Source organism: Motacilla alba, chromosome 6 (genome assembly GCF_015832195.1).
Source record: "Motacilla alba alba isolate MOTALB_02 chromosome 6, Motacilla_alba_V1.0_pri, whole genome shotgun sequence".
NCBI lineage: Eukaryota > Metazoa > Chordata > Aves > Passeriformes > Motacillidae > Motacilla > Motacilla alba.
In genome coordinates this window covers 24,679,310-24,694,288 of record NC_052021.1, presented here as the reverse complement: position 1 = coordinate 24,694,288, position 14,979 = coordinate 24,679,310, and the positions used below count along the sequence as shown (strand labels likewise).

At 41.5% G+C, this 14,979-nt stretch overlaps 1 protein-coding gene across 1 annotated transcript in view; it reads right to left on the bottom strand.

The window, feature by feature from the left end:
• The window catches only part of SORCS3 (sortilin related VPS10 domain containing receptor 3), a 268,231-nt gene that overhangs the window by 179,577 nt on the left and 73,675 nt on the right, over positions 1-14,979 (bottom strand). The window contains exon 2 of the mRNA XM_038140273.1: positions 3,796-3,863. Within this exon, the coding sequence (XP_037996201.1) occupies positions 3,796-3,863 (68 nt within the window). The remainder of the gene's footprint in view (positions 1-3,795; positions 3,864-14,979) is intronic.

Below are 14,979 nucleotides of genomic sequence, written 5' to 3'. Positions count from 1 at the left end.
GAGGGGAACTCCAGGGGACCTATCTGAGGTGAGTAAAATGGTAGCAGGGACTCAGAGATGACACATGCAAGTGCTTGCACTTTGGAAGAAAATCTAAACTGCTCCCCACTGCCCAATTAGCTGATGTGTTGCAGTCATGGCTGTGGCATTGATCATAAATAGCTCCTTGCTCACTTGTGCCTCTCCTGTCTTCTGGATCACCCTGTTGTCTCTCTGTCTTCACCTGAGATTGAGAGCTCTCTTGAGAGGGAAGCTGTCTTTTTAGCTACTGCAATCCAAATAAATAAAATAAATTAATACATTCCTGAGTACTAAAGCAGGCAACAATAGAAAACCTTTCATTCCAGTTATCTTAGCAGAAAGAAACTGCTCAATACACACTGGTTGAAACAGTTGAAAACATTTTAAATACTACAGTATCAACTTTAAATACTTACCCAGAATGTTCCCACAACCCTATCTCAATACTGTACAGCTTAACCAGTCCATGTGAAGAGCCTGGCACCTACTCTTTAGAGAGAAAATTCGTATTTCATACAGGTCACTCCTGTATGCTTACAGTTCCTCATGGACAATGAAGTTTGATGCAGGGATCCTGGCCTACAGAGAGTCTGGGAATCAGAGGTGCTCCAACAGCACTTCAAATCAAAACCATGTAAGTTTACAGATTGAAAGGGATTTTTTATCCTTTTGTTGATGGAAAAGAGGTGTTAGTGGGGTGAAAAAAAATTCTACAGAAAGCATATGGCCATCCTTTAATTCATTTTTATTTATTTAAAGCAGGCAGGATTCTTAACTACACAGTTAGATAATTCACTAGGCAATGAGAATTGATGAAGGGTTTGCATGTCTAAAAGCTTAAATAACTTTTACAGTTATATTTGTTGACCTATGAAAAAGACATCTCTGTAGAAATTCATAAGCAACTCACACCATCACAAGTATAGTAAAGTAGCAATAAAGTAGCTTCCTTTCATAGGAGGAAAATTATCACCTCCACTCAACTCAGTGGGAAAAACAAAAATCTAAACCACAACTGACAGGTATTTCCTGTGATGAAGAAGAAATGTGGCATTCACAAGGAAGAGGGGGTGTGTGGGTGTGTGTTTTTTCCCTGAAGCTGGCTGCTTCAAGGCTGGCTGCTTCAGTAGCAATAAAGACCTTTCTTGTGATTGTTTGAGCCCCAGAAGGATGAATTTGGATATTAGAGCAATGTCTGTGTTCCTGCATTCAAATGCTGGCTAGAATTTCCCCTGTCTAAGCTCATACCAGTCTGATATAGGAGCAGTTTTCAAATGTAACTTCTAATTCTTCTCTCTTCTGTTGCTCTCACTCCCTTTTTTAATTACATTCAGGATGTTTTCTTATTGATTTACCTGTTTTTGTATTTAGATGCAGGGATTAGAAATTCTTTTTATATGGCAATTCAGTTTTCCATTAAAAGAAGCCTCTCATGCTATAAACCCAGGGGGAACTGAGGAGGAGATTTTGATGCATGGAGCAGGTGGAGGCAAGATGGTATTTGGAGATTGCATTGCACTCTGCTCTATCTCAGCATCCTCTGCTCTGTAATTCATTGCTCTCTGCCACAAAAGCCACACTCCTCTCTTGAGAAGGCAACTATATTTTTGCCAAGTGGTCAGGATAGATATCACACAGCACCCAGCTCAGATGGGCAGGGCTCCTAGTTTAGTTGTATTTCCATAACACAGAAAAAAAAAATCAAAAACAAACCCCTTGGAAATGTACAGATCATCTTTTGATACATAGCTGAAGTCGCATTCAGTTTGTGACCCATCTGGGGGCTCAAAGAGTCTACAAAAAGTAACTAAAGAAAGCAAACCTCTTGCCAGGAGGCTTACATTCATTCTGCAAAGACAAATCCTCCTTTTAAAATTTTCAGGGTCTCAAAAACGAAAAGAAAATATTGAAAAACACCAATTTAAATAATGGAAAGATTCAGGGACCTGAATGTGCAAACAGAACAGGAAATCCCAAGAAAAGGAGCATTTCTCTGGCTTATTTTTTACACTTAGTATCTATTTGCATTTCTAAGATGTCCTTTGCAGAGAAACTCATAGATGCTCTCTGAGATTCCACACTCCCCTGTCAAGTAAAACATGGCTTATTCCTGAATTTTCCAAGCAGAAAATAAGGTTTTGTGCCCAGGAGATCAACTGCTAGCTCTTACCCTGAGCTTTGCTCACAGACTTAGGAAAAGAACCTGAGAAGTTTTAACTTCTCAACTTCTCTGAATCTCCAGGTCCCTCACTGGCCCCTATTTCACTGGAGAGCAGCTGCAGAAGTGTCCCAGAATACGTTCCCACAAAGCACTGAGTTTTCCCAGATGACCAAATGCTGGATGCTTTCAATTGTATTGATGATTAATTACATTTGTATCACTTTGGGAAGCCTCCAAAAGGGTTGCTACTATCACCTTCTGCAGAGCTCAGGTGACGCTGCAAGCTCAGGATTAAGACAAAGTTTGCCTGTTTGTTACATTATTTATGCAGGGCAGATTGTTTGGCAGTTACTTTTAAAGTACAATCACTGTGCCATTTGTACTTACTACATAAAGAGGCAAAAGTTTTTTTAAGGCATTAATACCTTGAAAAGTACCAGGGTAAGTGGAAATGACTGTTCTCTCTTATTAGCTGCATGGTTATTTATACTTTTGCAGATTACCATGGTGCAGTGCAATTAGGCTTCTTAAGTACTGTTCAAATTGAGAAGTTTCAAGAGCTCTACTGAATAATTAACCCTTAAATACATTTACAGGAATAAACCTTCAGCAAATGGCCAAAGCCCGCTCCAAACAGGGGCTTTTAAATCACCTGTGAAGAAAGAAGTACAAGAGGCCATCTGCCAGGAAGGGCTCCCACCCAAGCAATGGCTACAATGCACTGACCATTCCACCAACTACACTTTGAGCACGTTTCACAATAGCTATAATACACCAGGTAAATCTAAGACAAGGCACTTGGTCTCACCAGCCCCTGGCTGCCTTTTGTTTTTCAAATGTACCTAGGGTAAAAACCACCTGATAGCAATTCTGTTAAAGGCATACCACTCCACAGGCAGGACGAAACAATTTGGTGATTTCAAATATGAAGGAACTGACCTGTTTATAGGGTTGAGTTTGGGGACTGAGGGGATTTTAAGTTATTCCTTTATTTTAAATGCAGACACACACTTCCAAACACACACTCTGTCCAGAAGCATGTTTCCCCAGGGCAGGACAGTCCATCTCCTGTGGCAGACTAGGAATATGGCAGCTATGTGGCACCATCTAAGTACATCCACAGTGGAGAAGACACTGTGGCAGCTCCAGTCCTTCAGCAGGTACTCTGCTTACAGCCCAACACACGGTCAAGATGATCAAGATGACTATCTTAGCTCACAGGGGTGAGGAACAAGGCTAGTATCAGTGAAGATTATATCATACACTGTGTTTTATTCATTCTCAGACACAGTTCTAGCAAGTGTGTACCCACCTACAGAGCCTGTTCTCACTGCCAGCTTCACAGTAGAGAGAGGATGGGCACTCAAAGGTGAGAGGGAAACCAAGCTCCTCTGCGTGTCAGGGAAGTGCCATTACATGATGAAACCCTCTTGTCTGCAGACCCGACTTTGTTAAAGGGATGTGTCCTAATCTTGCATCCCTTTTCCAAAGAGCAGCTCCATTTGTCTCAGATTCTTTCCCAGCTCCTCCCCTGATGAAGTCAGACGCTCCCCCTTGCCCACAGCCCGGGTCAGCCCCCAGACACAGTGCTGTCATTTCCACGTTCCACGTACCTCCACAGTGAGCTCTCCGTAACACTCCCCAGGTTGAAGTCGTAGAGCTTTGTCAGAATGAGAATGACCTAGAGAGGGGAAAGGGAGGGAGTGAGAAAGAGAGAAAGGGAAAAGAGGAGAGAAAAAAAGGTTGATGTTAGATTTTGTAACAATACAAAGGGCATCTGAAACCACCTAAAGGAGAGCTGAGCATTTATCCATTAAAGTTGAAGTATTACAGGATAAAGTAGGTTTAAAAAGTAAAATGGGAAATCATTAGTTTAGTGCATTGTATAACCAGTAACACTTGTTTTAATCCCAAAATGTTTTGCATTTGAAATAAAACATGCCACCAGGAATTAATCAGATTTTGTGAGCTGACCTCTCTGCAACTATGATAATTCAAATTCCGGGATGGAATCAAACGCACCCTTGTTAATTCAATAGTTCAATCTAAAATTACAGTCAATTTCTTTTGTCTCTCAACATTCTATCATTAATTATTCAGTCTCCACAGAAAGAACTTTTTTTTGTGCAAGTTTTTTTATGTAGATCCCCATCCACCAAAACAGTCCATCTTGCCTAGAGTCAGCTTTGTTTTCTCCATCTGCTCTCACTGACTCCAGAGCATGGGAATTCCTACATGCCATCACCTTCTCACAGTGGTAAGAGGGACATGGAGTGTGACATTCTGCTTATGCTCTGAGCAAGACAGACCTTCACATGGATCTTTAGGACAGTCAGAGGCCCCAGGAATTACTGACTTTCTGGAGAAAACACTCCTGAGTCATGCCCCTGCAAAACCGAGGTTGGGGGAGAGGGGAGTGAAGCAGTACATGGGGGACCACAGAGGAATATACTTTCCCTCTGATCCACCTGGTGCTGTGACCTGAGATTTCACAGGTAAATGTAATCCTCCCAGCTACAAGCTACATTGCCCAATGCCCTTCTCTCCAGAAAGGCAGTTATGCATTCTGATAGCTTGGGAGCCTCTGTGCAAACTCCCAGGCTCACAAGGGATGGGAACTTGTACAGAGGGAATAGAGGGAAGGTTAAGAGCATTTGAGAATCTGCTCCTTGCCTTTTTAGCATAACTAATGTCATACAGTTCACTCCCTTGGATTCTACAGGACCAGCCTCAAGGAAGAGCTCCAGGGCACCTCTTCATTTTTGTTTTGCATCGTTTTAACATTTCAGCATCATTTCCTCCTTGCAGGATTCAAGCACAGACCACATCTCACATCTCACATCTGCTCCAGCTGTGAGAGAGAGCAAAGTTTAAAGCTTTGCAGAAAAATGCCAAAGGATTAATCAATATCGCAGCTGCTGCAGCACTCGTTTACTGTCAGCATAATACCAGGAAAAAACCTGTTCAAATTGTAAGGGACCTTGGTACGTGACTATGCAGTCAGTGCCCATCTTAATGACTTGAGAATAGATGCTCCAAGCATTCCTCCCTCTCCTGGATTCACTTTTATCATCCCCTATTGCATTTTCCCCTTTATTTCCCCACGCAGAGACCTTTAGGAAGAAGATAATAGTCAAGCTGCTTCCAGCAGGGTGTGAAAAGAAACCTGCCAGGCAGATTTGAGTCAGCATATGCAAGTCCATGTCAGCTGAAACCAATGCTATGCTACGGGGAAATAAGGCTAACATCCTTTTTAATGCAGCCTAAACCCTGCACACACCTTCCCATACAGAGGGGGAAGAGCCAGCTGCAAGCTGCAGCAACCAAGGTTTGTATGGTTTGTGTGCCTCCACCCCTTACACCCAGCAGGGCAGCCTTCTCCCAGCTAAAACCCCATGAGAATGACATTTTTAGGATGTTCCCTATAATCCCACAGGCACTCAGCCAGCACTCCTCTCAAGATCTCTAGGAAGCCATGCACTATAGCACAAGCCCTGCCCTGCCTGAAATTGCACCCCTCATTCCGCTCACAACTGTGGTGAGGTTTCACAAAGTTTTTGAGTTTCAAAGTCCAAGCACATTCAAGACAGCTGAGCTCAGTGGATCCTGGATTTATTCCTGAGCATTGTAAATCAAATCCCCGTGTCTTGGTCAAATTGCAACAGATTCTTCCTTATTTCTACCCTAAATTGCAATTACAACTAAAGGCAGCATCCCCACTCTCCCAGCTCTTTGTGTCTTCCCAGATCTCCTATGCCCTATATTTTTGAAGACATCACTTATCTATTACCATCCTGCAAATCCCAGGATAACAACAGCTTTCCAGAAGTGGGCTGAATGCTACTCAGCTTCTGGGTATAAATTCATAGTAAAAGCATGTTGTTTAGCATGACTTTTCTGGATTTTTGCCCGGGATGACTGACTAGCATCCGTCTCTACTTGGTGATGCATGGAAAGCACAAGCATGTCTCGAGCAGTCTTACACACAGTCCCAGGAAATAGCAGGAGTTTCCTGAGGCAGTGGTAACACCTACAGCAACCTGTCCCTAAAAATCACTCACAGCAGGAGCCCAGGACAGGCAACATTCCCACACCATTAACCCAAGCAGCTACCACTCTGCTCCTGCTTGCTTTTGAGAACACCCCAGATTCAATAAAGACAACTCTTGCAAGGGTTTGGGAGTCTGAAAACCAGAGAGGATCTGAGAGTCTGAGCACACAACCTTCCCAAGAAAAGCTGCAAAAGCGCTTTCCCCCTACACTGCCACAGAGCAAACTCAGCTGCTCAGGGAACACCATGGGGTTGAGACCTGACAAGAGCCTGAGAGGCAGAGCTGGATCCTGAGCTGCTTCATGGGCTGGGTTTGACTCAGCTCTGCAGAGGAAACATCAAACCCTTCCAGAGGATATGCTGAGGCACCATCAGGCTCCCCCAGCCATGCTAGGAAGAAACATGAGGCAGGGCAGATGTGGGCAAGTACCAGATTTTCTGACATCATGTTGTTTGAATGCTTAAGGTGAAAAAGGATGGAACAAAAGAGAAGGAAAATTGGATGCATTTTCCAAAACTGAATTCTGACAGGAAAAAGAAAAATTAGAAAGGGAAAAACCCTCTTTGACTCAGGCTGAGACATTTTATTCCAATTTCTCCTTTGTAGTTGAAGAAGCACAGTTTGTTTTTGTGAACACTAACAAATTACTTTTTCTTTTCCATGCCAATGTAATTTTGCATTAAAATCTTGATGGTTTTCATTTTAAAAGCTGACTTCTACTGAAAACTGGAGATTTTACAATTAAGGCACTATTTCAAAACAAAAACATTTTCTTCCCCTGAACTGAGAGAAATATGGAATTGCCACCCCATAGAAAATGCTCACTCTCCAACATAAATTAAAACATTTTACTCTGGAGAAAAGAAATTCAATTTTATTAAGTTCCAAGCAATTCAGAAACAGCAAAAACTTACACTTAGGCATTATTTAATCAAAATGAAGAAAACACCTTTATAGTGCCAAATTAAACTGTTTCTATTCATCAAACCAATCTTTCCGAAATTAATTCCAAGTCAGCTCAATGTTAAACTGCATTTTGCTATGGGATCATACTTCTCATTTCAGGAAATACAGCTTAGATATGAAATTTCCTTATCTCCTGCAGGCTAGGTTCCACACACTACACTGTGCTTCCCAGGACACCCCAGGGCATGTGTCCCTTGGGACACCAAGCAGCTCAGCTGGTTGAGAATGAAAAAAAGGAAAGAGTCTGCAGGACAGAATGTGGCAATAGGGAGGCTGAATTACAGCTCCCTTAAGGCAATACAATCCCTCCAGAAAATGCAATTTCAAGCTGAGCTTACACAAAACTTAATGACCTGAATAATTTAACAAATTGTTTTGGTTTTGTAGACAGAAATGGGAATGGAGAAAGGATAATCAGAAAAAAATATCTTTTCTTTGGAAAGAAGTGCTGTTCCAGTTCTACAAGAATTTTCTTATGTGCTTTATTTTTCACATGCATCTCCACATTGCATATATGTTGGAGTTGTTTTCACTGTCTACTAAATACCCTACTTTAAAGCTTATATAAAAATGCCAACACTTGTCAATCATTTACCTTCAATGGTCTACACTTCAATACAGATTAAGAGCCTCTGGCACTGAGGAATCCTGACACAATGCTCTATAGCATACTAAGCCACTAAATCCAGATTTAATGTGATGGACCACTTCTCTAAATTAAGAGACAGCAAGTGTCCAAAACTGTCCAATTCAGCAGCCTTGAGTCTTAACACAACTTGGCTGGTATGAGAGCAGAAAAATTACAACCAGGAACATTAGCCCACATTTCATTCCATCTCAAAAACACATTCCTGAAGGGATTCCTATTGTTCAGGCAATTATCAGGAATCTCCAAGCTCACAAATCACAGAAGTACTCAGAAGCTTTTCAGAGTGTTTGGTGGTGTAACAATCTTCCACGCCAATAAAATTTTACAATGAAGGAAAATTACTTCAGTTCATTAAACCCAGCTCCAGATCTTGCCAATTCTAAACTGGCAAAGTGCTTTGCATATACCCCAGAGTGGAATACATAATGCCTGTTTCCCACAAATTAAGAGTGCAAAGGCACTGCGGTTCCTTCAGCAGGTTGGCAATGAACTTCAGAACAAGTGAAAAGCACCACACCAAAGGCTACGTGGAGACCCTGCACTCCTGTGTAAGGGGACATTGATATTAGAGATACAAGAGGGAAGAGCACAGCAGGCAAAGTAGATGTCAGACAGACACCTGAAAGGCCACCTCCGGATCACTTCACGAGACATCTCTTCTCTGAGTGATCCTGCTGTATCAGCACAGAGATTAACACAACTCATCAGTAGCCCTGTGCACATATTTGCCAAATGTAATTAATAAAGAGTACAGGGATGAGCACTAGGCAGCACAGAGCACAGCAGAAAGAGGGCAGACAAATTTACATGTGAAAAATGAGAGCTCTCCACTCACTTGCTCTGGCATGCTGGGGTCTCTGTCTCCTGCTCACAGACATATTTCCATGACGCTTGCAACATTTTCTACCCTCCAAGCCAACCACAGGAAGCTTGTCTGCAATTTCCATCTGCCATTCCCCAATCTATATGAGAGCTACAGCACCCAACAAGTAAATTTCAAATGTGAGCAACCATGGGATACTGGGAACCCATGTCAGTAAAAATGCTCAGAGCCAAAGTGGCTTCAAATGCTCTGGGACTTAAAACACCAGCAGGTCTGATCTATGTAGGTCCCTGATGTTTTTTATTTGGGATCATTTGGGGGTTTTCTTTGTTTGGTTTGGGTTTCTTTTTTGTGGTGGTGGTGGGTAGTTTTCAAGGCACAAGATTATTAGCTAAAGATGGACGGATTGGCAAGCACATGGACATGCACATTCATGATCATGAATTTCTAAGGCACTCTTTCATGTAATCACTACATTCAAAGCTAATTCTGTCAAAAGCCACCAATACCAGCCTAATTTTTCCCATACAAACACTCAAAAGATGGGGAAAGGACAATTTACATGTTCAATCCGTATTCGTGCTTAAGTGTGTGGTAGGCTGACCCCAAGCAGGAACTAAGCATCATCCCAGACACTGATGCTGTCCCACCCCAGGCTGACGGAGAAGAAAACCAGAAAAGCACAAGTGAAAATACTTGTAATTCCTGGCAAAGACATTGCCATTAGTCAAGGAAAGGGAAGAAACTATAAATAAACAAACAAGTGATATAAGGGCAGTCCTCCCTAGCAGACCAATGCAAAATCAGTCTTAGAACACAGTTACTATTGCTGAGGATGATGTTCTATGGAACACACACCTTTCTGACCTCCTCCTTGGGTGGGCAGAGTGAGAAAACTGGACACTGTGAAGTTCTGTTCAGCTACACCTTCAAACACTGATGTGCTATCAGCACTGCTTCAACCTAGAACTCAAAACACAGCACGGCACAGGCTGCACTGAGGGAAATTATTCCAGCACAAGTGTTTTCCTAGGTCAAGGTAGCATGATTCTCAAAAACAATCACTACATACTCCTGGTCTTATCAAAATCTCTTCACACAAATACAGCCTCAAAAATGTATGTGTGCATGTGAGTGATCACACTATGCAGCATCACCATCCTCATTTCCACTGGAGGTCTGAGTGCAGTTGCCAATACCCAAGAGTGCCATCTCCAGTTGTGAGAAGCACATAGAACTATTACAAAGCTCCCAGGAGAGGAATTTAAATTCCATAGGTGTTAACAGACTCTGCAAGCATCACCACTATGAAACAAGGCAAGTAATGGCTCTTTGTTTTACTGATGAGGAGGCAAAGAGAGGTTAAGTGAAATTTTAAGTGTTTCTCTACATGGGAACACTCAGAAAGAAGAATCCAAATCAACTTTTAAGAGTTTGGTTCAATCCACTTTGCGAATTCATATGAAAAGTCAAAGACTACTTTTATTCTGAAAAAGAGTCCATTGAGGAATTCAGCATAGCTGAAAGAATCCAATTCAGCACATTTCAATAATTTGAGGTAAGAGGCATCATCTGGAAGATAAAACAGAAATCTGAGTTCACCCAGAGTAAGAGAATGATTAGCTAAAAAGGAACACATACACCTTAAATATCAGTCTCTCCTTTTTTCCCCAGTCTGGTGAGCATAGCTGAAGAAAACTTATCTCCAGATAATAGGAATAATGAATAGCACATCCTAAGACACAATAAAAAACCAGCAGAGGTACTGACAACAAACACAGGCCAAATCCTGCCCCTGGAAATCAGAGTAGCACTTGTGTAAGAGTAAAGCTTTGCCAACTAAGCTTGCAGCAAAGGACTTTTCCTTACTTTTTTTCTTTTTCTTTTTTTTTTTTTTTTTTAATCTCTGGAGAGATGAAAATGATCTGTGGGTGGCTTCAGGCAGTGCAGACAAAAGAGCCCTCTGAAATTGAAAGAGACAAATCCCAAGATCACATACAGAAGCAAAACATGTTCCAGTGAACTTGTGATCTCCAAACAGCTGAGACTGTCAAATTTGTCCTCAAAACAAGAACCAGTAACTAAAAGGAGGATATTCGCCTTTAATCCTCCTTTGCCTGTGTTGCTTATCACTTTCCAGTGGGAAAACTGCCACAGCAGGCTCCTTCTGTCCCCTGCCCTCCTCCCTTTCAATATAAATCAGGCACCACAATGGGCTGCAGCCAGAGCAGAAGTCTTCCCACTGGCACAGCTGGAGACAGATCACATTATCTTCACAAAAGCACCTTCCAGATGTAAGCAGCAGTGTGAAATTCCCATTTACAGGACTCGCACTGAATGAACAGAATCTGAGGGTGCAAAAAGAAAAAAAAAAAAAAAAAGCAACCACAGAAAGAGCCAGATCTGGAAGATCTGGAAAGCCCAACTCTCTCCTCCTGTGCCTTTAGGAACAACAGCAGGGCAGGAATTTTGTGTGCTGGTTCTCTTGGATGCCTTGGCAATTCAAGGGCAAGCCCAGTCTGGCAAAGAAACAGCAGCCATCAGCATCAACACTGAGAGACACCTCTTCCAGAGTCATGGATTTACCTTGCTGGCTTCTCACAAATCTAGAAAGTGTTTTTAATTGAATCTGACAGGGTCTTTCATGCTTTTGGTTTTAGGCATTTTTGTGCAGGGACTGTAATTTAGGATATGTTCAGAAATGGCTTGCACATACAAATCCTTGCCGTGGTAGGGAATGCAGCTGAATAACCCCACCAGCAAGGCAATGACTAATGACTCCAGGACTCAGAAAAGGAATTGGACTATAATGTTTTATAACAATGTGGGAAAATAAGTCTGATTTTCCCCCTCCCAAGGCAGACATTCCAATTATCAACCAAAGGAAGGGTTTTCACAGCTACTAGCTGTAGAGTGGCTGCAAGTCAGCCACAAGGCTCTTTCGTCTACACTACACATTAAAAATTGGGCAATATCTCTCATGCAACATTTTTTCCAAGAAAGTAGGAAATAAAATTAGTAAATCTTGCCTCAGTTACAGCAAGTATATCTCCTGCATACCCACATGCTTACCATTAGTGCACGCACACACACACACAAATTGTAACTCTAATTACAATTGTGCAAAACCTCCTTTATAAAGAAATAAATTAGATGCCTACAGCAGTCCTTAAAGAGCAGTTGGATGCTGTCCCAGAGGCTGCAGGAGAGTGCACACACTCGTGTGCATCTGTGTCTATGTCTGTGTAATATAAAAGCAATTATCAGCCACACAGAATCAGGAGAGAGTGTCTGGAAAAGGTGTGGTAATTAGGAATAAACACACTGGAAGGGAGGGTGGACACACCAACACTATCAGCAGCTTGTGAGCAGCATTATTCAGAGAAGTCAGAGATAGAAAATTCTCCCCAGATTATCTGATCCACCCCTCTGACAAAGCACAGTTTTGCCCTACAGAATTTTCCCCAGCTTTTCAGGATGTTTTTTCTGCCCATAAATACACATTCTCACCAGAAAAGACATCTAGATTGCCTAAAATAACAGAAGCCTGAGCTTTATCTCTGTGTAACTCAGTTTAACATAAATACAATCTCTCCTGTCAGGTAGTGATATGATTTAAGGATCCCCTATCATACCTTATAAGAGGTGATAGCAAAGAACTCATTATTTATTTCTATTGATTCAGCAACCCACACTAGATCATATATCCCAGTTCTTCCCCCTTGCTAAGAAGCCCCCCTCTAAAGCCTCGGAAACTTTATCTTTTTTCCCTTCTCTGTCTTCCTTTTAAAGCTGCTGTGTGCACACCTCCAAGTTCAAGAAGAAAATGAAAAAAGGGCCCCAGATACTTTGCTGGCTCAGTTCTTATTCCAATTATCTCCTGATACCATCTGCGAAGCAGCAGATTTTGTGCAGCAATTTATCTCTGTGGAGTCAGTTACATTTCTGCTGAAGGGCCATTTAAAGCTTCTGACATGGGGAGACCTGGAAAGAAGGAATGACTTGAACTCCAAGTATGGGTACACTACCTTCACAGGACAGTTCCCAATTTAATTAAAGAAAAAAAAAAAAGCCCTTTGAGACAAGTGCCAGGACAGGAAACAGCTTTTCTTGAAGGCAAGCATATCTGGTTCTATAAAAGAAGCTAAACTATGAGGGAAATTTTGTGTCTGAAGCATTTCTGAAAGAAGGAGGGGAAAAAAAGTTCCCAGAAAGGTGATTTTTCAAGAAAACTCAGGCTGGTTAAAGCTGTTCCATTTTGGACTCCAGGTGCTACTCAGGAGCTCTCACTCCTCTCACACATATGCCCTCTCACCTCTCCCCTGCATATGTACATATATAAATATTAGTGATCTTCTTCAGATTCCAATTAGCAGCTCAAACAGTTGTTATTGATCAGTGCACGGGCAAGAGATTCCCGCTCTCCCCAGGGACAGAAGATAGAGTAGATATCCTGTTAAAGTCCATTCCAGCCTCGTGCCTACAAAGGCTTACTTCATGTGAAAATGACTCACTGCCAGCACAGGAGAACCAGTCCAAAAGTTGGAGTTTTACAGATGTTACCATGGAAGAAAACAATGCACCTGTTGGGAGATAAACCCTCACATCTGTTTTTAGTGGCCAGTTAAAAGACCTTCCACTCCTGGATCCTTATTAACTGCAAATCCAAGCACCTTGGACTTTGGCTCATTCCTTTCCTCACAGCAGCCCAGGGACATAAGGATTGGTGCAGTTTTCCAAGTGGCAAATGTAGCACAGAAGGAAAAAGGGCAAAATGCACAAATTGTTCAAGTTACGGTACAGCACCTATCTACATCCAATAATCAAATTTTCCACCACATATGAGAACCCACTTTAAACAACTGTAACATCATTGTACAAATTCATTATGTAATCACAATGTCTTAAATATGCGTACATAGAGTACTTATAATTAAACAGCAGGGAAGGTGAAATATGAGAATCATCACAGGAAGAACAAGATAAAAATAAAAGTGATAATTTAGATTATATGAGTAAGTATCACAGGCAACTTGGGTCAGTCAGGCTGAGTGGGACACACAGAACAGGACAGTGCCTGAGGTAAGAGACAAGCACAAGTCAGGACTCTGGACAGACAAAAGGTCAGAAGCAAGAGTTTGAGTGCTAAATAGCCAATTAACATTTTTTTTACATTATTGTAGATTAAAAAAATTTAAATGATCTGATTATCTTATATATTAAGGTAATAAAAATGTGGTCTGTGCAATTAACTGCACGCTCCTGACCTTGAACTTCTGTTTATGCAGTTCTCATCTGCAGGCAACAAAACCTACTTTAAAACTTAGTGGCTCAACTATGGTAAGGTCAGACTCTGCCCTAGCAGCTTCTTTTCCTACTCATATTCCTTTGAAATAATCTTCACTCATCATTTTAATCACCTTTATTGTTTTTCTTTTTATTCTGTATTTGTCATGTGCACACATTTCATCATCATTACAATGGCTGAACTACTTGTACCTTAAGTAGCTTTTTACTATTATTATTTGTCTTGTATCTTAAAACAGTAAAGCAAAATTATTTTCATCTGTGAATTTTCATATGTTGCTGTGAAAACACTCTCTGTCTGGGCAATTTCCTTTCTTTGCTGCTGTGCAGAGCAGCTCTTGCTCATGCCAAGCACCCCTGGAGCCAGGATGTTATCTCCTTTGGAGGGCCTAACCAAGCAGACTTACATGAAATCTCTCTCACTAGGTATTTCCAGAATGTGAGCTGGGAATGTTTCCTCTGCGTATATCCACCACATTGAGCCAGATATAACATCCTCCTCTGTCTCAGCACTAAAACTTTTCATATATTCCCCCCCCACCCTGCTCTCAGAAAATTATCCTGTGAAAGACTGGCACCAGCACATGGTGGGGTGGGAGAAAATGAAGGAATCTTTGAGGATCCACAATACAATTGCAATTTTTAGTGTCAGCCCAATAGCTCAAGGTGGGGGGACAGAATATGTGTTTAAGAAAAAAATACATTCATCTGATTTTGACCTTAGTAAGAGAGAAAATGATTTTTTTACCGCTTTAGAAATACCTTGTGCTAATGCCTACATGGGGAGATGTGGAGCAGCACAGTTGAAGCTGTCAAGGGCAATTTTTCTTACAGACTTAAGTGTTCTGTTACTTATTAAAAAAAAAAAAAAAGAAGCTGAGAAAAATAGAGGAACTTGAATTCCAATCTCCTTTAATGCTACATTATGGTTGAGAATTTCAAACTGTAAAAGTAGGAAACTCAGAAGTTCAGACTCTACATTATGTACATGGATTTTATA